General features: G+C 39.5%; 1 protein-coding gene across 2 annotated transcripts in view; it reads left to right on the forward strand.

Annotated features, from left to right (window-relative positions):
• CHP1 (calcineurin like EF-hand protein 1) overlaps nt 1-24647 on the forward strand; it is a 46336-nt gene that overhangs the window by 12182 nt on the left and 9507 nt on the right. For both annotated transcript variants that reach the window (XM_038580117.1, XM_038580116.1), the window contains 2 exons: nt 12095-12175; nt 16636-16763. In XM_038580117.1, coding sequence (XP_038436045.1) covers nt 12095-12175; nt 16636-16763 — 209 coding nt within the window. The remainder of the gene's footprint in view (nt 1-12094; nt 12176-16635; nt 16764-24647) is intronic.

The raw sequence follows: 24647 nt of genomic DNA on the forward strand, positions 1-24647 counted from the left end.
TGAGTGGCACAGAAAGAGAGGCAGAGACACACAGGCAGAGGGAGGAAAAGCAGGCTCCATGCAAGGAGCCTGATGTGGGACTCGATTCCTGGAATCTAGGATCACGCCCTGAGCCAAAGGCAGACGCTCAACCACTGAGCCACACAGGCGTCCTGTGTGGATATACGTTTTAATTCTCATTCAACTTATACTAAGGAGTAGTATTGTGGGCCATATGGTAATTTTATGCTGAATTTATTGAAGAACACCAAATTGTTTTCCTCAGAGGCTGCACTGTTTTACATTCCCACCTTCAATGAATGTATTGAGGGTTCAAACTTCTCCACATCTTCACCAACACTTACTGTCTTTTATTTTTTTTATTATTTTTTTTCCTTACTGTCTTTTAATGCTAACTATCTTGGTAGGTATGAATGGTAAATCATTGTGGTTTTGATTTGTGTTTCCCTGCTGGCTATTAATATTGAGCATCTTCTCATGCTTAACCATTTGTATGTCTTCTTTGGAGAAATGCCTATTCAAGTCCTTTCCCTATTTTTTATTTGGTTTGTTTTTTTGTTGTTGAGTGCTAAGAGTTCTTCCTATATTCTAGATACTAGATCCTTATGAAATATGAGATTTGCGAATACTTTCTCCTATTCTGTGGATTATCTTTTCAATCCCTTTGTAGTATTCTTTTTTTTTTAATTTTTATTTATTTATGATAGTCACACACACAGAGAGAGAGAGAGAGAGAGAGAGGCAGAGACATAGGCAGAGGGAGAAGCAGGCTTCATGCACCGGGAGCCCGACGTGGGATTCGATCCCGGGTCTCCAGGATCGCGCCCTGGGCCAAAGGCAGGCGCTAAACCGCTGCGCCACCCAGGGATCCCTGTAGTATTCTTTGAAGCACAAAAGTTTTAAATTTTGATGAAGTCTAATTTATCTAATTTCTCTTTTGGTCTGTGTGCTTTTTGATGTCATATCTAAGAAACCATTGCCAAATCCAGGGTCCTGAAGATTATGCCTATATTTTCTTCTAAGAGTGGTATAGTTTTAGCTCTTCTATTTAGGTCCTTGACACATTTAATAAAATATATAATAACATTATATAATACATGTTACATATAAATTTTACATATATATGTAAAATATATGTATATATTCAAACATTTTTTTGCATGTGGATATCTACCGGTCCTAGTACCATTTGTTGAAGGGACTATGTAATTTTGCACTTGAAAAAATAAATCAGAAGTGCCTGGGTAGCTCAGGCTGGGTAGCTCAGGCTGCATCTGACTCTTAATTTCAGGTCATGATCTCATGGTCATAGGATCAAGCCCCACGTTGGTCTCCAGCCTTAGTGGGAAGTCTGCTTGTGCCTTTCCCTCTGCTTCTCCCCCCAACTCGTGCGCGCTCTCTCTCTCTCTCTTAAATAAATAAGTAAAATCCTAACCAAAAAAAGAAAAAGAAAAAAAAAAATGAACCAGACTAGAAATATTTTTTTAAGATTTTATTTTTAAGGGAACCCTGGGTGGCGCAGTGGCTTGGCGCCTGCCTTTGGCCCAGGGCGCGATCCTGGAGACCCAGGATCGAATCCCACGTCGGGCTCCCGGTGCATGGAGCCTGCTTCTCCCTCTGCCTGTGTCTCTGCCTCTCTCTCTCTCTCTGTGACTATCATAAATAAATAAAAATTTTTTAAAAAAGATTGTATTTTTAAGTAATCAATGCACCTAGTATGAGGCTCAAACTCATAACCCCAAGGTCAAGAGTTGCATGCTCTAAGGACTGAGAGAGCCAGGGGTCCCGAAGGTCTTTTTTTTTTTTTTTAAGTTCTAATACTTGAGTAATTTGCTAGAGTTTGGGATTACATCTCCCTCATAAATTCAGATTTAACCACTGAGTAAAGATATAGAATTCACATTCATTTTGTTTTTGTTTTTTTTTTTTAAGATTTTATTTATTCATTTGAGAGAGATTGAGAGAGCAGGGGAGGGACAGAGAGAGGGGGAGAAGAATCTGAAACATACTCCGCACTGAACACAGAACCTGACTCAGGGCTCTATCCCACGACTCAAGACCATGACCTGAGCCAAAACCAAGAGTCAGATGCTCAACCAACTGAGTCTTCCAGACACCCCCATTTTGAGTCCTTCTCTTTGTGGAAACTGAAAGATATGTAAATGTGTGTGTCTGTTTTAATCACTTTCAATTATTTGCTAGAAAACAATGGAAAGACTCTTACAAAAGGAGCTCTTAGAATGAAAACTTTGCAGGTGTCAGCTAGTATTTATTTGTTCATTAAAATCTAGCTAAGATTTGCTCAATTCCTAAAATACCATTTCATACTCTATGGAAAGCCAGTGAGTGGGCTAATTCATTCATTTGATATGTATTTATTGACTGGATGTGCTAGGCACTGTTCTCAATGCTTGTTTCTATGCATTCTTGGTTGGGGAAGAGGTGATAGAAAGCGATGACATAATTTTTTATTTCATAGTTACCTTGATCTAACTAATTTTTTGTGCTCAGCTTTACAAAGCACTAGTTCTTAAATTTGTGCTTTGATCTCCATGTGGTGTGGATTCAAATATGGGAGAAGCCACAAGTCACCTTGAGTAGAAGAAGAAATTATCTCATTATACTACCTAGTAAACAACTAACACATTATACGTAAATCATTTTTACATATCAGGGGTTTCACTCTGGCTTTGCTTCCTGACAATAGCCATCTCTACCTCTGGCCATCTGTTAGATTGTCCTATCCCCTTCCTCAGCCACATCTCTTCTACTCCCTCCAGCCTTAGAGAATCCCTGTGTCACTCTAAAGTCTATAGTATGTGTGATACAGCTCTTTCTAGCCTTATCTGTCAAACCCAGCTCAAGTCCTTTCTTGACCTTTCTAGAACCTATCAGGGTGCTTAGCCAAATGCAAGTGACCAGTCTTTTGTTATCTGGAACAGGCCCAGGTTTTCTTCAGATGGCTTTTAGCAGAAATATTTTCCTTTCTACATTTTCTTCACTTTCCTGATGCTCCATGTCTGTGACCAGAAGCCAAATTCTAGAGAGCAAAAGGCTGTACCATATACTATTCGTAGCATACTTATATTCCTTTTTAATGTTAGTCCCAGTGGGAACATAAAGCAGAAACTATCCAAGGCTTTGGTTAGACATGGAGCTTCTCCAAAATGCTTTCAGAAATTTCCCCCAAAGCGGGATGCCTGGGTGGCTCAGCGGTTGAGCATCTACCTTTGGCTCAGGGTATCCCAGAGTCCTGGGATTGAGTCCCACATCGGGCTTCCTGCATGGAGCCTGCTTCTCCCCTTGCCTATGTCTCTGCCTCTCTCTCTCTCTCTCTGTGTCTCTCATGAATAAATAAATAAAATCTTTAAAAAAAAAATTTGCCCCAAAGTATATTTTATAGAACACTAGTTTCTTGGTCTACCAATAGGTATTGTATAAAAAGAAGAAAAAAATTATCAGGCAGCCCAGGTGGCTCAGCAGTTTAGCACTGCCTTCAGCCCAGGGTGTGATCCTGGAGACCCGGGATCAAGTCTCACGTCGGGCTCCCTGCATGGAGCCTGCTTCTCCCTCTGCCTGTGTCTCTGCCTCTCGCGCTCTCTCTCTCTGTGTCTCTCATGAATAAATAAATAAAATCTTTAAAAAAAAAAAAAAAGAAAAAATTATCAACTAAACTTTATGCAAAGTTTGGTAAGCAAGGTTTAACAGGCTTCTTTTTTTACGGGATTTCCTGGCATCTTTAATATGCTCAAGTGAATTGGGCCCCTTCAAGAAGGGAATTTTTTTGTTTGTTTTGTTTTTTTAAAGATTTTTAAATTTATTCATGAGAGACACAGAAAGAGAGGCAGAGACACAGACAGAGGGAGGAGAAACAGGCTCCATGCATGGCACCCAATGTGGGACCAGACCCTGGGAATCTGGAATCAGGCCCTGAGCCAGACAGACACTCAACCACTGAGCCACCCAGGCATCCCAAGAAGGGAGTATTGTAAACAGTATTTGCCAATGATTTGCAGTTTACCTATAGACTCTCTTTTTACATGTATCATCTTTCAGATTGGTATTTCATAAAATATAAAAATATACTATAACCTCACAAATCCTTCAAATGCTGTTATTTTGGGTAACGTGTTTCTACCACTGCTGTTGAAATTGATCTTGATATGGCATCTGTCCTATAAAGGGTCTTGCAGTAATCCTTTGTAGGTCAGGTCAAATGAGAATCTGGTCAGCATCTGAATACAAAGATAATTTCATTAGTTAGAATATCTTTTGTACTGGGGCACCTTGGGTGGCTCATTCAGTTAGGTGTCTGCCTTTGGCTCAGGTCTTGATCGCAGGTTCCTTGGGATCAAGCCCCATGCACGTCACCTCTCAGCGAGGTCTGCTTCTCCCTCTCCGTCTGTGTCCCCCAAACCCCCATGCTGGCTCTTGAGGTTTGTGTGTTCTCTCTCAAATAAATAAGATCTTTAAAAGAAAAACTACCTTCTGTACTGATCTAATGTATGATGTTGGAAGTCAGCATCATGATTACCCATGGTGGAGGGTAGCAGTTAGAGATAAAAGGAGCGTGAAGGAGGTGTTTGGGGACAGATCATAATCTGTTTCTTGATTTGGGTACTGGTTATAATCTTGGTTGAAATTCATCATGCCATATACTTGTGATTTGTACTCTTTTCTATGTCTCTGTTATACTTCAGTAAAAGTTTACTTTTAAAAAATTCCCCTTTTGAAAAAAAAATTCCCTTTTTGAGCAATTTTAATATTGACTCTGTCAGATAATACTTTTTCTCAAATTTTACCATGATGAAAAATGTTTCTGGATATTAAATCATGCAGGTTAAATTGCCTACAGGGGATAGTGCAAACCAACTAAACTCTGCAAGTAAGTTATTATTGAAAATTGCTAGTTGGCTATATTGTTACATATCACTTAAGAAAGGATTACCTATAAATTTCAGGAGCTTGTGTCCTGAATGATAGCCATTTATTTCCTCAAACACTGAGTGCTGCTTTAAAAAAAAAAAATTTTTTTTAACACTGAGTGCTTTTGAGTTTCACTTTCTTGTTAGTTTATCCAGAGGACAGATGATTTCAGTGTCCTGCACGATCACTTGCTTTGTTCACACTTGTATCAGTCATATCAGAACGAAGTTTCACAGATGAGAACTGTTATGCCAGTCTAATTCTCACCTTATAATAGATAATCTTTTTTTTTCCTTTGCCAGTCTAATTCTCACCTTATAATAGATAATCTTTTTTTTTCCTCTCTGAAACATTCAAAGAATCTCCTTTTGATGTTTTGAAACCTCACAAAAATGTACCTTTTTGTGGGTTATTTTTCATTATTCATTGCTCAGTGTTAGATGAATCTTCTCACTCTAAAAATTTGTCCTTTAGGGGCACCCGGGTGGCTCAGTTGGTTGAGTGTGTCTGCTTTTGGCCCGGGTTGTGATCCTGGAGTCCTGAGATCAAGCTCCACATCGAGCCCCTGCATCATCGGCTCCCTGCTCAGCAAGGAACCTGCTTCTTGCTCTCCTTCAGCCTGCTGCTCTGCCAACATATGTGCTCACTTGCTCGCTTGCTCGCTCTCTCTTTCTCTCTCTCTGACCAAATAAATGAATAAAAAATCTTAAAAATATGTCCTTTAGCTGGGAAGTTTTCTTCTGTTATTTCTTTTATTATTTTCTCTTTTTTGATTTTTATGGCATATCTATTGGCTAGTTATTGGACCACAAGACAGCTTTTCACTCATAATTCCTGACTGTTTGACTTTTTCCTTTGCTTTCTGGAAGAAATCCTTGAATTTTTTTTTCGGTCCTTTTGACGAACTTTCTTATTAGTCCACAGTCTTATTTTTAACTTCTAAGAACCTTTCTTGTTCTCTGATCTCTGTTCTGCCATAGTAGCTTATATTTGCTTTATAGATGCAAAAATCTATCAAGTGTCTATTGAATTACTTATTAGAATCTTTCAAAACTTTCTTGTGTTCCCTGAATTATCATTATCTCCATTTGTCTCGATCCTACTCTTTATTTTTTTTTTTATTTTTTATTTTTTTTAAAGATTTTATATTATTTATTCATAGAGACAGAGAGAGAGAGAGAGGCAGAGACACAGGCAGAGGGAGAAGCAGGCACCACACAGAGAGCCCGACATGGGACTCAATTCCCGGTCTCCAGGATCATGCCCTGGGCTGCAAGCGGCGCTAAACCGCTGCGCCACCGGGGCTGCCCCACCCTACTCTTTAGTGGTATTAATTTTCCCAAAAGATCTAGTGAGCTTTGGTTGTCCATTCATATTTATGAAAACACCTGCATGGACTACTGTAGAAAACTGGCATAGATTTGTTTGTGGTTGGTTTCTCCACAGGTCTTTCCTGGATAGAAGGGCTGACTTCAAGCCCTCTATTCTCTGAGCAGGGCTAGTAAGTTCGTAGACTTCCCTTTAGGGTATGTCGTCAAGGAGGAAAGGAACAGATTTATGATATTCTTTCCCCAAATAAAAGGACTGTTCTTTGGAGGCCACCTCCCGTATTTGGTTGCTGCCCTGTCCAGGTAGGTCTTCCCATTTCTTTCCGAAACACTTCTCCACTTTTTGCCTTGGGACAGATGGTTTTATATTCTTAGGATAGCAGCAGGCAGCTGGCCTGTTCTTTAAAAATTCCTTTAATTAATTATTCTGAATGCTTATTCCCTTACCTGGCACCTTAGTGTGGTACCTTGTTGAAATTCTGCAAGGAGAATGGTTGTTAACTCTGCCGCAGCCTTTTCATGGGCCCTCTACTAGAGTGACCTAATTGTCACTGTATTTGCATTTATTTTCTGACTTCCAGAATTTGTCACAATCCGTTGTTTACTAGCACACTCCTTCCACCCTGGTTGTTTATGTCAGGGATATATTCCCATTTGTATGTTTCTGCTGACATTTCAGGGGGTTTTAGAGAATGAGAGAATGTAAATGTGTACATGCCCACTGCCACTGTGTTCAACCAAAAAAATCACATGCAGCCTTGCAGATTAGCCAGTCTGACCCTGGAATGCTAAAACAACTAGCAAAGACTGGATTTGGCACCTTTTGACATTTTACATTAAAACAATCCAATCAAGACAACAAAATTCTATTTTTAATTAATTAATTTTAAAAAGACTTTTATTCATGAGAGACAGAGAGAGGGCAGCCCTGGTGGTGCAGCGGTTTGGTGCCTCCTGCAGCCTGGGGTGTGATCCTGAAGACCCAGGATCGAGTCCCACATTGGGCTTCCTGCATGGAGCCTGCTTCTCCCTCTGCCTGTGTCTCTGCCTTTCTCTCTCTCTGAATGAATAAATAAATCTTTAAAAAAAAAAAAAAAAAAAAGAGAGACAGAGAGAGAGAGAGGCAGAGACACAGGCAGAGAGAGAAGCAGGCTCCATGCAGGGAGCCCGATGTGGGACTTGATCCTGGGACTCCGGGATCATGCCCTGAGCCAAAGGCAGATGCTCAACCGCTGAACCTCCCAGGCATCCCACAAGTAATAGACTTTAATATCCTCATTATGTATATGTCATCTCACCATCGGCCCAGGTCCTGAAATATAAAGTTAGCTGTGAGACTGATTTTTCCAAGAGAAGGAACCTCCACATAGTGAAGATCAGCATAGAGGGCTGGCGCTTCTGGTTACTAAAGGTCTCTCAAACATTTCTGTGCCTATGAAGGTCTGGAAAACCACTCTTCATGGGGAATTTCTTATCCACAAAGAATTCTGTTAAATGTGATTCTGTTCTCAGACTTGCCTACTTCCAGTTAAAATATCTTTTCTTTTAAGATTTTATTTATTTATTCATGAGAGACACAGAGAGAGGCAGAGGCAGAGGGAGAAGCAGGCTCCATGCAGGGAGCCTGATGTGGGACTCGATCCTGGCACTCTGGGATCACTCCCTGAGCTGAAGGCAGATGCTCAACTGCTGAACCACCCAGGCACCCCTAAAATATCTTTTCTTAAGATATCTTTGAGGGGAATAAATATCTTTTATTTTTTATTTATTTTTATTTTATTTTAATTTTAATTTTTTTATTTTTTATTTTTGGGTCAGTGCCCGTGGAATAAATATCTTTGAGGAAGATTTTCCTAAGTATGCTATAAGGTAGAATATAATATTGACATGCTCTTTTATGAGTGCACATTTTGAACAAATCTTACTTGTGTAAGGGCTGCTTGGAGTATATATTTTTCTCTATTAAGTTAGTAGACAAATTTAAGAAGCTTAGTTTTAGAAAAATTGCCCAGATGATATCCATTCTACTATAGAACAATTAATAATAATAAACTGTGTATTGTTTAGGAGTTTACAAGGATTGTTTTATACTGTTTATTTATTTACTTCATTCATTCATTCATTCATTCATTCATTCATAAGAGACATAGAGAGAGAGGCAGAGACATAGGCAGATTGAGAGAAGCAGGCTCCCTGCGGGGATGAAGACCTGAGCCAAAGGCAGACGCTCAACCGCTGAGCCACCCAGGTGCCCCTGTACTCTTTCATTTTAAGTTTGATACCATCAACAGTATTCCTCTTGGTCTTATAGAACTGCATTGTATATACAATCTAAATTGCAAGAGTAGAGTTTTGTGGGTTTTTTTTAAGTGTTAAAGGACAGGTTTAGGTCTTACTGACGTTGGAATTTCAAGACTGGATCCCTTTTAAGACTGAAGTTCAGGCTAGGTTATACACTCACCACCTGATACTAGACTAGACCCAGTATTTAAACTGTGCCTTTTCCTCAGCTAAAATTACTCCAGCTTGTTAGACATTAAGCTGAAGTATGTGGCTTTGCAATTCAAATGATCCTTAATCTTCATTTAAAAGAGAGTAGTCATTGTTTCTTAACCTCTGTCAAAGAAGAGGAACCATTTTTGGTGATAATGTGGACTTTGTATTACTGGAATGTATTATGTAATAAGAGCTTAGTACATGTTTGTTGAATTAAATAATCAGGACTTGAGTAATTATCTTTTATCATCTTAAGCAATGGCTTCTTCTGATTCATTCACTGATGTAAACATTACCCTAAGTGATCAAGGAAGATTAGAATCTAGAGTTATTTCAGAGCTTTGTACTCAGTCCCGTAGGTCAGTTTCTACCTACGTGTCACTACCGGATGTGCTGCAGATGAGCTTCTTGAATTAATTCAGGACCATCTAAATGTCAAACCATTCTAAGAGAAACAGAGTATTAATATTAAAGGCTTCTGGATAAAAATAGGAACAATTTCATTAGCATTTATTATTTTTTTAAAAGATTTTATTTATTTATTCATGAGAGACACAGCGAGAAAGAGAGGCAGAGACACAGGCAGAGGGAGAAGCAGGCTCCATGCAGGGAGCCTGATGCGGGACTGATCCCGGGACTCCAGGATCAAGGTCTGGGCCAAAGGCAGGTGCTGAACCACTAAGCCACCCAGGGATCCCCTTCATTAGCATTTAGTACAAAGGGGACAGAGAAATAAATGTTCTCTCTTCTGTTAGTAAAGGTCTTGAAGGCAAGAATCAGGTTTATTTGAATTTTATTTTTATTTTTCTCCTTTTTTCTTTTTTGTCTGGAAATAATTTCAAATTTAAAGAAAAATTCCAAGAAGAATACAAAGAAAGTCCACATACCTGAAATCCAGATTTACCAATTGTTAATATTTTGCCACATACTTCAGTGTGACATTGTTGTGTCAAAGTCAAGAAATTTAGCGTTTTGGGCAGCCCTGGTGGCCCAGCATTTGGTGCCGCCTTCAGCCTGGGGTGTGATCCTGGAGACCCAAGATCGAGTCCCATGTTGGGCTTCCTGCACGGAGCCTGTCTGTCTCTCTTTCTTTCTCTCTGTCATGAATAAATAAATAAAATCTTAAAAAAAAAATTTAGCATTTTGATATAGTACTATTATATTATCCCATATTCTGTACGGCCTGTATTCTGTTTTTACCTCTTGGCTCAGTAATGTCCTTTGTAGCAATGTTTTTCCTAGTCTAGATTGTGCATTGAGTTTGGTTTTGTATGTCTCTTTAGCCCCATTTGATCTGAAACAATCCTCTGCCTTTCTATGCCCTTCATGACATTCATTTTTTTGAGGAATACAGCACAGATATGTAATAGCTTTATATTCTTGGCACAAAATATCAACTAAGATGTTTTTAGAAAATACTTACTGAACATTTTTGGGAGAGTACCTTTGAGGAAGTTTAATATGGGAAAGAAGTATGTGCGTGTGTGTCTGTCTGGTTTAAAAGATTTATTTATTAAGGTGTATGGGTGGCTCAGTTGGCTGAGAATCTGCCTTTGCCTCAGGTCATAATCCCAGGGCCCTGGGATCTAGCGGAGGAGTCAAGCTCCCTGCACAGTGGGGATTATAAAATAAAACAAAAAATAAAAATTTTCTTTGGGCAGCCCTGGTGGCTAAGCGGTTTAGTGCCACCTTCAGCCCAGGGCCTGATCCTGGAGACCTGGGATCAAGTCCCATGTTGGGCTCCTTGCATGGAGCCTGCTTCTCCCTCTGCCTGTGTCTCTGCCTCTCTTTCTCGCTATGTCTCTCATGAATAAATAAATAAAATCTTAAAAAAAAAAGATTTTATTTATATGAGAGAGAGAGAGCATGCATGAGCAAAGGAGGAGCAGAGGGAGAGAATTTCAAACGGACTCCCCACTAAGTGCAGAATCTGATGCAGCTGGATCCCATGACCCCGGGATCATGACCTGAAGTCGGATACTTAACCAACTAAGCCACCCAGGCACCCCAAGAAGAGTGGTTTGGGTTTTTTTAATTTTATTTATTAAGATTTTTTAAAAATTATTTATTTGTGAGAGAGGCAGAGACATAGGCTTAGGGAGAAGTAGAGGGAGAAGCAGGCTCCCTGTAGGGAGCCCGATGCAGGACCCTGGGATCATGCCCTGAGCCAAAGGCAGACGCTCAACCACTGAGCCACCCAGATGCCCCAAGATTTTATTTTTAAGTAATCTCTACACCCAACATAGGGCTCAAACTCATAACCCTAAGATCAAGAGTCACACTCTACTGACTGAGATAGCCAGGTGCCTCAGAAGTGTGTTTTTTATTTTTATTTTTTAGAAAAAAGAACATGTCCTTTGACTTAAATTTAGATTTTTTTTTTGTATTTTTTATTTTTTAATTTTTATTTATTCATGATAGGCACACAGTGAGAGAGAGAGAGGCAGAGACACAGGCAGAGGGAGAAGCAGGCTCCATGCACCGCGAGCCTGACGTGGGATTTGATCCCGGATCTCCAGGATCGCGCCCTGGGCCAAAGGCAGGCGCCAAACCGCTGCGCCACCCAGGGATCCGTAAATTTCGATTTAAACCATAGTTCTGCCACTTACTAGCTTTTGTACTTTATCTCACTCTCAGTTTCCTCAATTCAAAGGGTACAGATAAAATGTTGGCTTGAAGAAATTAGATAATGTGTATAAACAGAGTGCCACGTGATGTGTATACAGTGAATGGCAGCTAATAATATTCATTTCAGCATAACTTACAAGTTGAGAGAGGATGACTGCTCTTGCAAGGTTCCAGGCTTAAATACTTCTCTAGCTCTGAGTCTGTAGAAGACAATGGAGAAAAAGCCAGATTCAGAGCATGGAAATATGGAAATTGTCACACTTTATTATTTCCTTGGACATTGCCTAAGAATTCCTTGGAATTCATAGTTGTTGTAGGTCTTACAGGGGTACAGGATATTTGCTAACCATACATAAGCTCTGTGGTTTGCATTGCTGTTCACTCTCAAAACTTAATAACTAAGTACAAAATGGTAATGTTCAAGGAATGATTTACAGGGACTGCTCAGTATTTGCTTGTCAGTTGTTTTATTGAAGTAACTTGTGTGCCGAATTCCCTGGAATGTAGCATAGTCAAATCTGGCTTCTTCCACTCCTGAGTTGGTACAAGAAACACTTGGCACCTACTAAAGTGCTATTCTTTGCAGTTATTTGGTGTAATTTGCCACAGAAGTAAATTCCATGAGGTAATATTCTTGCTAGGTTGTACTCTTGCATGACTGAATGAGTACATGCTAAGGGCCAGTATTTTTTTAACTCAAGGTGATTTTTTGGCAGCCGGGAAGATTTCCAGCGAATTCCGGAACTTGCCATCAACCCACTGGGGGACCGGATCATTAATGCCTTCTTTCCAGAGGGGTGAGTCTGTGAGTTGTTGGCTTCCTTTCTTTCTTTTTTTTTTTTTTTGTTGGCTTCCTTTCTGAGGCAAGTCTGGAATAATGTCATTGGTTGGGTTATTTTAGATCATGATCCTACTGATTATATTGAGCATTCTTAACTTGATCATATATAGAATATCTCTTCAAATAGGTATATGAGCCTATTTTCAAAATTTTGTCCTTTTTTTTTTTTTTTTTTAAGATTTTATTTATTTATTCATGAGAGACACAGAGAGAGAAAGGCAGAAGAGACACAGGCAGGGGAAGAAGCAGGCTCCATGCAGGGAGCCCGACATGGAACTCGATCCCGGTCTCCAGGATCACGCCCTGGTCTGAAGGCAGCGCTAAACCGCTGAGCCACCTGGGCTGCCCTCAAAATTCTGTACTTAATCTCTGTTTACCCTTATGTAAAACAAAAAATGTTTTAAACTTTTATTTGGAAATAATTTCAAATTTCTAGAAAAGTTGCTAAAACTGAAAATAATAGAAAGAACTCCTGTATGTCTTTTACCCAGACACATCTATTGTTATATCATTAACATTTTGCCTCAATGGCTTATGTTGTCTGTCTCTCCATTCAAGTCAATGAAAATATAGTCAAGTCACATACATAATTATAAATTTTCTAGTACCCACATAAAAGTAAAAAATAAACAAGTTAAATTAACTTTGTTAATATATATTTTATTTATCCAATATATTTAAAATATCATTTAATATATAATCAATATTTTGGGACACCTGGGTGGCTCAGAGGTTGAGTGGCTGCGTTTGGCTCAGGGTGTGATCCTGGGACCGAGTCCCACATCGGGCTTTGTGCATGGAGCCTGCTTCTCTCACTGCCTATTTCTCTGCCTCTCTCTGTGTCTCTCATGAGTAAATAAATATTAAAATATATATATATAATTAATATTTTAAATTACTAATACATTACTTTTTTTTAACATAAAGTCTTTGAGATCTTTTTTGTTTTTTAAGATTTTTATTTGTTTATTCATGAGAGACAGAGAGAGAGAGAGAGAGAGAGAGAGAGGGAGAGGCAGAGACACAAGCAGAGGGAGAGGCAGGCTCCATGCAGGGAACCTGATGTGGGACTTGATCCTGGGACTCCAGAATCATGTCCTGAGTCAAAGGCAGGGGCTAGGGATCCCTGGGTGGCGCAGCGGTTTGGCACCTGCCTTTGGCCCAGGGCGCGGTCCTGGAGACCCGGGATCGAATCCCACATCAGGCTCCTGGTGCATGGAGCCTGCTTCTCCCTCTGCCTATGTCTCTGCCTCTCTCTCTCTCTCTCTCACTCTCTCTCTCTCTCTGTGACTATCATAAAAAAAAAAAAAAAAAAAAAAAAGGCAGGGGCTAAACTGCTGAGCCACCCGGGTGTCCCAGAGAATTTTTTTTTTTTAAGATTTTATTTATTTATTTGCGAGAGATAGCATGAACAGAGGGGAGTGGCAGGCAGAGGGTAAGGAGGGAGAAACAGGCTCCCCACTGAGCAGGGAGCTTAACATGGGGCTCCATCCTAGAACCCTGGGATTATGACCTGAGCTGAAGGCAGACTCTCAACCCACTGAGCCAACAAGGCATCCCGATATCAATCATATTCCAATTTTAATCTCCTTTATGTCATTTTCCTCTCATCCAGTATAGGATCCAGTCTGGGTCAGTTGTCATGTCTCTTTGGCTTCCTTGAATGTGGAACATTTCCACAACCTTTATTTTTCTTTTACAATATTGGCTAAGGATACAGTCCTCTCTACCACACACACAAGTTTGTTGAATAGATTTGGATTTGTGTAATGTAGAACTAAGCTTTTTTTTTTTAAACTTATTTATTTATTCATGAGAGACATATATATAGAGAGAGAGGCAGAGACACAGGAGGAGGGAGAAGCAGGCTCCACGCCGGGAACCCGACGCGGGACTCAATCCCGGGACCCCAGGACCACGCCCCAGGCCAAAGGCAGGCACCAAACCGCCGAGCCACCCAGGGATCCCCTGATATGTTTCAGTACCTAATACACTGACTTCAGAGTACTGAGTAAATATTTATTGATTTGATTAGGTACCTTTTTCTGAATAAAGCTTATCATATTATATTAAGTAATCTCTTTAACAACTTCTTCCTGGTTCCTCAAGACTTATCTGTATGACCCAAAGGACTTTAAAAAGTTCAGTGGTTGCCAATTTTTTAATAATGACACTAAGTGTCAGTGAGGATATTATCAGATAAAATGGAGAGGAAATTTAAGAACTCTGAACTGAGAACAAAGGAATTTGCAAATTGAAAAGTTGGGCATTCAGTAAAGCTGAGTGACAGAGCAAGAAGAGTAGCAGCAGCTAGTTTATGTGAAGACAGGAATCGAATCAAACTGACACTTGCTGTCTTCGCATTCATGTTGACCATGAGTAATCTCTTGCCCATCTTCAGTTTTCTCTCCATAAACTACCCTGTTTGTTTCAGGTGTGGTTTTTTTTTTTTTTAAATATTTATTTATTTATGTATGATATTCACAGAGAGAGAGAGAGAGGCAGAGACACAGGCAGAGGGAGAAGCAGGCTCCATGCACCGGGAGCCTGATATGGGATTCGATCCCGGGTCTCCAGGATCGCGCCCTGGGCCAAAGGCAGGCGCTAAACCGCTGCGCCACCCAGGGATCCCTCAGGTGTGGTTTTTATGCTGAATTCTTGAGTTTTTTTCTACTTCCTCCTTAGCTCATGCAGAGCATTGACCCTGTCCAGAGATAACTTTCACAACTATGGTTTGTGTCCAAACCTTTTGCAATGAAAAGTAAACCCAGTAGAGTCTTTTTGCCAACATTTTTTTCCGAGTTCCATAGTAACCATTGGTTATTAGAAAAAGCAGTTTGTGGGAAGCTTTTTGATTACAGTATCGCTTGCTGTCCTGTGCAATGTTCTGCTAAGGACACTAGGCAAGTGTACATGAGGAAGCCCACACAGGGCTGCACCACTAAACTCTTAGCAAGCTGCCCTTCTGCTCCCTGCTGTAATAAGATACAGATAGTCCATTTCTGGGTTTTTTGTTTCTTTAAAGTTGTGCAAGTGGAATTTTTTAAAATGAGATTTGAAAGTGAAGTATTGGCATTTTGTTCCCTTTTACTCAGAGATGTATATCAGTAATATTTGTACTCATTAATACGTTGTTCTGGCATATGACTTAAATCTCATTCCACATTATTCCTTAGACCTACTGCTACATTAGCAATATAGCTAACTTGAGAAACTAACAGTCATTCCTTTGAGTACAGTGGGCTCATGACCTAGCTTTTGAACTCTACCCTTAGAAAGTCTGATCTGTGTGTCTGCCTGGCATTTAAGAGACCTGACATACCTCAACTATTCAGTGAGGCAAGGAAAAACTGGGATTTACTTTTAGGCCACATGAACCAGGCAACCTATTCTTTCCATGACTGCTATAAATAAAGAACTATGTCATGTGGGATATTCTTTTTTAATACTAAAGAATGTTGTTCATTCAAGTTTTAGAATTATTTCTCATAGGTTTACTGATTGTGGCATGGTAGAAAGATTTCCTCAAAAAAAAAAAAAGAAAAAAAAAAAAAGAAAGATTTCCTCTAGTCTTAAATACCAGAAAAGCTTTCTACATAAGTCTTCTAAACATTATGATCATGAGAAATAGGAAAAAGATCTATCCAACTACGAGGGGATAATAAAATCATAAGTAACACAATTATTTTGCAGACATTTAAAATATTTCAAAGTGTTTATATTGATTGGAGACATGCTTAAAAGTTTTAAAAAGCAGGATAGAAAATTGTACATGCAGTATATTCACAGTTATCCAAAAAGCTTAGAAAAATAAATGGAAAAAAATATGTTAACAATAATTGTAATTGATAGAGCTAAGAGTGTTATTTTTCTAGTTCCCCTAAATTTCCAAAAATGTATTTATTGCTTTTATAACAAACTATTTATTTTAAAAGCTGCATTTCCATAGGATACTTTGACCTTAACATATCACTAGGTGTATGTGACTGCAGGGGAAACATGATTGGTGGCTGAGGCTGAGGAGTCATTGGGTTGAAATAGCTAATTTAATGCTCCCTGTAGAGTTTGAAGCAGTGAATTCAAGTCCTGGCTTGGCTGTAATGTACCTGGTGCTACTTTGAAATCCTTTTTGGGAAAAGAGCTATAAGGAACTTTAGTAGGTGACTGTGTTGAGTTCTGTTAACCTCTCTAAGTCTGGTTAATCATTTATAATGTGGGAAAAATAATACCTGCCCCACAAGGTTGGGGTGACACTTAACAAAGGTATTTTATGAGCCCTGAAGAATCATGCATATGGGGAAAGATCTCATTAAATGGACTTTCAGGCCACTCTAGCTAAAACTGTTGCCCGTATATTATTGAGTTAAGAATCACCCCGATTGAGATGGTGTTCTTTTTATTCTGTTTCCCAATCAGAGAGGACCAGGTAAACTTCCGTGGATTCATGAGAACTTTGGCTCATTTTCGACCCATTGAGGATAATGAAAAAAGCAAAGATGTGAATGGACCAGAGCCACTCAATAGCCGAAGCAACAAACTGCACTGTAAGGAGATAAAGTTTTCTGGCTTAAAATATTTGCTTTCATTCCTTACAAATCATTTATTTACTCATTCCTTCATTGAGCGAGCATTTACAAGAGCATAGTGATGAAGAGCTCAAGACTGTGGAATTACACTGACTGGGTTTGATTTCCAGCTCTGCCTCTTTTTGGTCATGTGACTTGGGGCAGATTATTTAAAATATTTGGGCCTTGGTTTCCTCTTCTGTAAAATGGGAAGTTAAGGGGTTTCACATAAGGATGTTGTGATGATTAAATTAGTTAAAATATGTCGAATACTTGAAATAGTGCCCAGGAGTAAGAACTTAGCAGCTAATATTATCTTTAAAATTCAGAGAATGCTTACCATGCACCAAGCAGTGTAGTGAGTCCTAGAGCAACAACAGTGAATAAGACCTAGCACCATCACAAGGAAGAATGGCCGTGCTCAGCCTATTTTAGAATTTGATGGATACTGGATAGGAGTTAAGTAGGAGTAGACAGCTGGCTTAGTGCAATATTTAACTTTTGTCCCCCTGCCTCTTGCCTCCTTTCCTTGGCTATGAGATTGCTCAATCCCTTACAACACTTTTCCAGAAATTGAAATTGAACTTCTCTTTTCATTCAACACAAGTTAAAATGGAAATGTATTACATTGATTGAACCCAGGCTTCTCTTACAAGAGTGCACAGTGATGTACAGAGAGATCTTTGAAGCCACAGAATAAATGGGACCCATCAAGTTTTTATTGGATGACTTAAAGAAAAATAAAAAGCTGTTTGTTTTTTTTAAGATTGTATTTATTTATTTGTGAGAGACACAGAGAAGCAGAGACATAAGCAGAGGGAGAAGCAGGCTCCTTGCAGGGAGCCCGATGTGGGACTCAATCCCCAGACCCAGATGCCCCAAGACTTAAACTTTTAACTTGGGCCACATCCTCAGATTTCCCTGGCTATGGGGCTATGACTTTACTCCTCTCTTGATATTTTAGGTAAAGAGTTTCAGCGCAGAAATAAGTTTTGTTATATAGGACAGGGAAGATTTTTGAACCAAAACAGTAAAATATTGCTCTTCTTTACCACAATATCAGATACCTTAATGAAGAGCAGAAAGCTAAGTACAAAGAAAATAACGTAGAAGAAAATAGAACTCTGATAAATAGTTCTCAAATGTATTGAATACTTTATGTTAATGGATTCTAATTTCTTCTTTCAAGACTAAATACCATTTGATACAGTCTGAGTCTCAATGTTTTCAGAGTTTCAGCATATGTTTAGTACATGTTTGCCTGATTCTGACATTAGCATAATAGAAATTTTCTTATTCATTATTGTCAGACCAGGAATTTAATAATTGAAAAAGCCAGCTATAACATAGAATCACAGAAGAGGATATATGGTTTAACATTTTATTTTACCTTAAAATATTTAAGAACACATTCACTGTACAATCTTTTGTACAGTGTGGGACTAAGAGTTTTTTTGGTTTATTTTCATAAAAGTCTGCTGATGGGAGTCATGTGATGTTTTTGAATAGAGCACATCTATAATGTCTAAGATTTCTGGTTACAGTTTCTTTTAAGTGGAAAAAGAGCTTAAAGATACTTGTAAAGCATTCCAAAAATAGAATTTTTCTGTTGTTTACATTTTTCCTCCATCTCTTAAACTTGTTCTGCCATATTTATGTTAACACATTTTTTCCAGTAACTTAATTTTGAGTCTTTCAGGAGTAATTTGTCTAATTTTTTAAAAAAAATTATTTATTCATGAAAGACACACAGAGAAAGAGGCAGAGAGAAAAACAGGCTCCATGCAGGGAGCCCAATGTGGGACTTGATCCCGGGACTCCAGGATCATGCCGTGGGCCAAAGGCAAGTGCTCAACTGCTGAGCCACCCAGGTGTCCCTAATTTGTCTAATTTTCACAGAAACAATAACTTTTCACATACATGTTTTGCTTTTTATTAATTATATAGTTTTTTTTTTTAAAAGTACAAATAGCACAGTTTTAGGGCAGTGTATACACTTGGCTCTTGGTCAGCATACAACTCAGCTGGTAGAGTAGACTCAGGTGTTGCCTATTAGTTACAAGTTGTGTGCCATCACATCATTTGGAATGATTTGCAAATCACGAAGGGAGAGAATCCGTGAATCAAGTGAGTTGGTTAAGGAGAAGACAGTAAAGAGACATTCTGTGCTCTTATGAAAGCGTAGAATGAAACTATGCTTGCTTTTCTAATCCAGGATTAAAGAAGACTTTAAAGGTCATTAGACCTAACACATACCTATTACCTGAATTCCCTGCCTAGCATGGGCTCTACTTTTTTTAAGTCATGAATTCCTTTGGCAGTCTGTTGAATCATACTGACCCCATCTCAGAATGTTTTTGAAAGCATAAAATCAAATGCATAGGACTATGAAGAAAACCAATTATATTGAAATTCAATTGACAAAAAAATTAAGGCAACTTTGTGACAGAGTAGAAGTGCTTCTTTGTGATTGATTGATTGATTGATTGATTGGAGAGACAGAATGCAGGCACACTTGCATCCTCCAGTATGGGGAGGGGCAGAGAGAGAGGGAGAGAATCTCCAAGCAAACTCCCTGTTGAGCATAGAGCCCATTCTGGGGTCCTATCTCAGGACCCCAAGATCATGACCTGAGCCAAAATCAAGAGTTGAGAGTTTAAGGGACTGAGCTCCCCCTACCCAGGTACCCCAGAAAGAAGATCTTTTTTTTAAAGATTTCAATTATTTATTTTAGAGATAGAGAGATGGGGGATGTGCAAGCAGGAGGAGGAGCCCCGTGGAGCTGAAGTGGGGCTTGATCCCCCAACCCTGAGATGACCTGAGCCAAAATCAAGAGTCAGATGCTTAGGATGCCTGGGTGGCTCAGCAGTTGAGCAGCTGCCTTTGGCCCAGGGCTTGGTCCCAGAGTCCCAGGATCGAGTCTCACATCAGGCTCCCTGCATGGAGCCTGCTTCTCCCTCTGCCTGTGTCTCTGCCTCTCTCTGTGTCTCTCATGAATAAATAAATAAAATCTTAAAAAAAAAAAAGATGATGAACAGTAATTATTAGGGTAATGCAAATGAAGACTACCTTATACTTGTTATGATGGCTATTATCAAAAATAAACAAAAATAACACAAAATAACAGGAATTGTTAAGGATCTAGAGAAATTGGGGGTACTTGGGTGGCTCAGTCAGTTTTGTCTTCCTTCTCCCTCTCCCTTTGTGATCTTTCTCACTCTCTCTCAAATAAATATATAAAAATCTTTTAAAAAGATGTAGAGAAATTGGAACCCTTGTGCATTGTTGGTGGAAATGTAAAGTGGTATAACCCTGTGGAAAACAGTGCCGTGGTTCCTCAAAAAACTAAAAATGGGGGCTCCCTGGGTGGCTCAGTGATTGAGCACCACCTACCTGCCTTTGGCCCAGGGCGCGATCCTGGAGTCCTGGGATCCAGTCCCACGTCGGGCTCCCGGCATGGAGCCTGCTTCTCCCTCCTCCTGTGTCTCTGCCTCTCTCTCTCTCTCTCTCATAAATAAATAAATAAGTAAATCTTTAAAAAAAAAAAACTAAAAATGGAACTACCATATAATTCAGACTTCCACTTCTGGTTATGTATCCAGAAGAATTGAGAGCAAGGTCTTGAAGAGATGTGGCTATAGCCACATTCTTAGCAGCGTTATTCACAATAGCTAAAAGAGAAAGCAATTCCTTATCCATCCATAAATGAGTGGATAAGCAAAACTGTGCTATATACATAGAATTGAATATTATTCAGACTTAAAAAGGAAGGAAATTTCAATAATCCACAACACAGATGAACCTTGAGATCATGATTCCAGTCACAAAAAGACAAATAGTGTATGAGTCCACTGATATGGGTACTTAGAGGTAGTCAAAATCAACAAAATATATAATGATGATTGCTGAGGATAGGGGAAGGAGAGAATGGGGAGTAATTTAATAGGTATAGAGTCAGTTTTGCAAGATGAAGTGAGTTATGGGATGGATGATGGTACAACAACATCAATGTGTATTTTACCCCAATAGAAAAAAAAGAAAAACTAGTAGGTAAAACAAATTGGACCCCTTGTGGTTTTTTAAAAATTTCTGCATTATAGACCTTTCAAATTACCAAACAGTTAAGAAAAAAATTCTACTTCTTCAGCTTTGTATTCCCATGTCTTGATCCAGATATTTTATGCAATATATGGATTAGAGTCCTTTCTTTGTAATTTGTTTCCTTTATAAATTGCTGTGGCCTGTGTGCCTTAATTCACACTGACCTTGAAGAAAATATTCCAAACAGATTTGGTAGTTACTTGGTATATCTGTTAGGATATACCTTTAGCTGACTCATCTGGATTCAACAATAAGAAAGTATATTATCTCACTTTACAAATCAGGTGAGACAGGGACGCCAGGGTGGCTCAGTGACTGTCTGCCTTTGGCCCCGGGCGTGACCCTGGGATCTGGGCGAGTCCCGCATCAGGCTCCTTGCCAGGGAGACTGCTTCTCCCTCAGTCTATGTCTCTGCCTCTCTTTATGTGTCTCTTATGAATGAATAAAATCTTTAAAAACAAACAAACACAAATCAGGTGAGGCAGATGTCAGAGTTTATTGTGTTTGTTTCTATTGCTCTGCTCTGCCATCCTTATGATCTGCTTCATCCAAAGGCATGGCTCCTTGTGGTCACATGATGGCTTTCATCAGCAACTAGGCTGTATGTTTCCCTGTTCACATCTAATGGGAGAGAGATAGCTGTGGATGAGAGTCTGTTTAGGAAGGAAGGAAGGCACAGAATGACACAGAACTGGCAAACTTTGTTTCTTTTCCTTCCTTACTTCTTCCTTCCTGCCTTCTTATTTTTTTTAAGTAGGCTCCATGCCCAATATGGGGCTTGAACTCATAATCCAGAGATCAAGAGTTGCATATTCTACCAACTGAGCTAGCCAGGTGACCCTAGAAATGGCAAACTTCAGAATAAGATAAAATAAAAGCAAAGTACTGTGAAGGTTATACATAGTTTTTCCATTACTTTAGTCTTGAATTTCAGACCAACTTCACAGGAAGCTGAAAACCAATTAGAATTCTCATGCACTCTATCTGTTGGGATCATGTTCATGTGATTAGATCAGTGAAACCAAAGCCATGGAGGAGTCTTGTGTCTCTACTTCTGTTTGTATATCGGTTTTCTCTGAATTTCCCACTGAGCTAAAGAACCAAGCAAGATGGCACCTCTTGGTGTAAACTAAGAGCAATTGAACATTGTATATCTAGCAACATATTTGCCATTAAGACACATTTACCTTCCACATTTACCTACTTAAAAATATGAGTTTCTAGAACCAAATTTGATTATGATCCATCTTTTACATAGAGTAGGAACTCTGACAGCACATTCGGTTCTATTTCTTTTTTTATGCTCCTGTGAAAGAATGTCAAGGACAACCACCAAGGCTTAACTGTACCTATGTAGGCACAGGCCCAAGCACACATAGCACTACTGATCTGTTTGTCCTTAAGGAATTGTTCCGAATTGCTCTCCTTTTCAGATCAGTGAGGTTATGTCTTACATGAAAGGTACAACCCACCTTACAGTGGTCCAGGGTATGTGTGGTAAGTAAGGGAGAGATCTATAAGCTTCCCTGTTGATATTCTAATTGTCTTAGATGATTGAAGTTTTGTAGGTTTTTTAAAAAGATGTTTAATTTATTTATTTGAGAGAGTGAGAGCATGAGCAGGGGGGCGTAGACTCTACTGAGCAGGAAACTACATTCAGGGCCCAATCCCATGACTGTAGGACCATGACCTGAGCCGAAGGCTGATGCTTCACTAGATGACCACCAAGGCACCCCTGAAGTTTTTTACAACACATAATGAATGATGTGGGAAATAAGGAGTCTGCATGAAGCTCTTATATTTGAATGATGAGGAAATATTGTAAAGTGGAGTTAGGGAGAGTAGCCAAGAAGAAACCGTGAGCAGTATATTTGCGATAGCTAAAAGGTGGAAGCAACCCAAATGTCCATTGAAAGATGAAAGGAGGGGCGCCTGGGTGGCTTAGGTGGTTAAGCATCTGCCTTCATCCAGGGTCCTGGGATCAAGCCCTGCATCAGCTCCCTGCTCAGAGGGGAGTCTGCTTCTCCCTCTCCCTCTGCCCATCCCCTCACCACCTTGTTCATGCTTGCTCTGTCACTCTCTCAAATAAATAAATAAAATCTTAAAAAAAAAAAAAAAAAGAAAGATGAAAGGATACAAAAAGTGTGTTACATACAGACAGTGAGACCTTATTTGGTCTCAAAAAAGGAGATTCTGCCACATGCTACATGGGGATGAACCTACTCAGGCTTAAAAAAAAAAAAAACAAGCCAGACAAAAGGATAGATATTGTTTGATTCTTTTTTCTTTAAGATTTTATTTATTTATTCATGAGAGACACATAGAGAGAGGCAGAGACCTAGGCAGAGGGAGAAGCAGGCTCCATGCCCGACATGGGACTCGATCCCAGGACTCCAGGATCACGCCCTGGGCTGAAGGCAGTGCTAAACTGCTGAGCCACCTGGTCTGCCCCTGTTTGATTCTTCTTATATGAGGTTCCTAGAGTAGCATAAATTCACAGAAAGTTGTCAGAGACTAGAGATGGGGGAAAATGGGGAGTTCTTGTTTAATGGGTCAGAGTTTCATGGGGAAGATGAAAAAGTTCTGGAGATGGGTGGTGGTGGTGGTGGTGGTGTTTACACAACAATGTGAAAGTACTTTAACTGTACATTGTAAAAGAGTCAAAATGGTAAATTTTAGGTATATTTTACCACAGTTTTTTTTTTTTTTTTTAAAGAAGAATCAGTGTCTAAAAGGTAAAGATTTGACTGAGATCATTCATTGGTCTTTCATTAAGCAAATGTTTGAGCAACTCCTCCTGTATGCCAGGCACTAATTTAGTCCTATGATACAATGATTCATAAATCAGATAAGATCTTTGCTTTCAGAGAGCTTACGATCTAATAAGGGAGACAGACCACATGGAAAAATAGAGATGGGGTGCCTGGTTGGCTTAATTAAGTGTCCAACTCTTGATCTCAGCTCAGGTCTAGATCTCGGGGTCATGAGTTCAAGCCTTGTGTTGGGCCCCACTCTGGGCATGGAGCCTACTTTAAAAAAAAAGAAGAAGAAGAAAAAAGATGAAGAAACAACGTTCATGATCATGGCAAGGTCTGTGAAGGAAACGAATAAGGTGAGATGAGAAAGTGATAGGGAATGCCACTGCATTAGAAGGATTCATGAGTGAAAGCCTCTCTGAGCTAAACAGAGCAGAACATGAGAAGAACAGAAGAGAGCTCTAGGCACAGGGAACAATGGGGGTAAATGAATACTTGGAATGTTCAGAGAACAAAGCATTACCAAGAAAGTAGTGAGTGGTTTCAAAGGAGGATAAAGAGGTAATGGGAGGTAGATGACATTTATTGAACTCTTACTGTGTGCCCAGCACTGTTTCAAGTGTCTTTCATGTATCAACTCATTAGTCCTCACAACCTTATGTGGTGGATTCTGTTATCCTCATTTTGATTACACCTTTTGGGTGTATGAGGCATGAAGAGGTCAAATAATTTGATCACGTTTCCATAGGTAGTAACTCTCAGAGCCAGAATTCAGCAGAGCCAGAGTCTTAAGCCATATCGCTTTGACATCAGTGTCAGGAGCTCAGAGGAGTGGTCTAAGCTGGAGTTGCACATTTGGGAATCGTGAGCACCAGAAAGCATTTAAAGCAAGAAGACAGCTCTGGATTAGGAGAGTCCAAATCATAGGACCAAAGAATGGGGAGATAAAAGAGAGATGAGAAGAGGAAAGACAGAAATGTTAACAAATGGCTCAGTCGTTTGAGCA

Source organism: Canis lupus, chromosome 30, assembly GCF_011100685.1.
Source record: "Canis lupus familiaris isolate Mischka breed German Shepherd chromosome 30, alternate assembly UU_Cfam_GSD_1.0, whole genome shotgun sequence".
Classification (NCBI taxonomy): domain Eukaryota; kingdom Metazoa; phylum Chordata; class Mammalia; order Carnivora; family Canidae; genus Canis; species Canis lupus.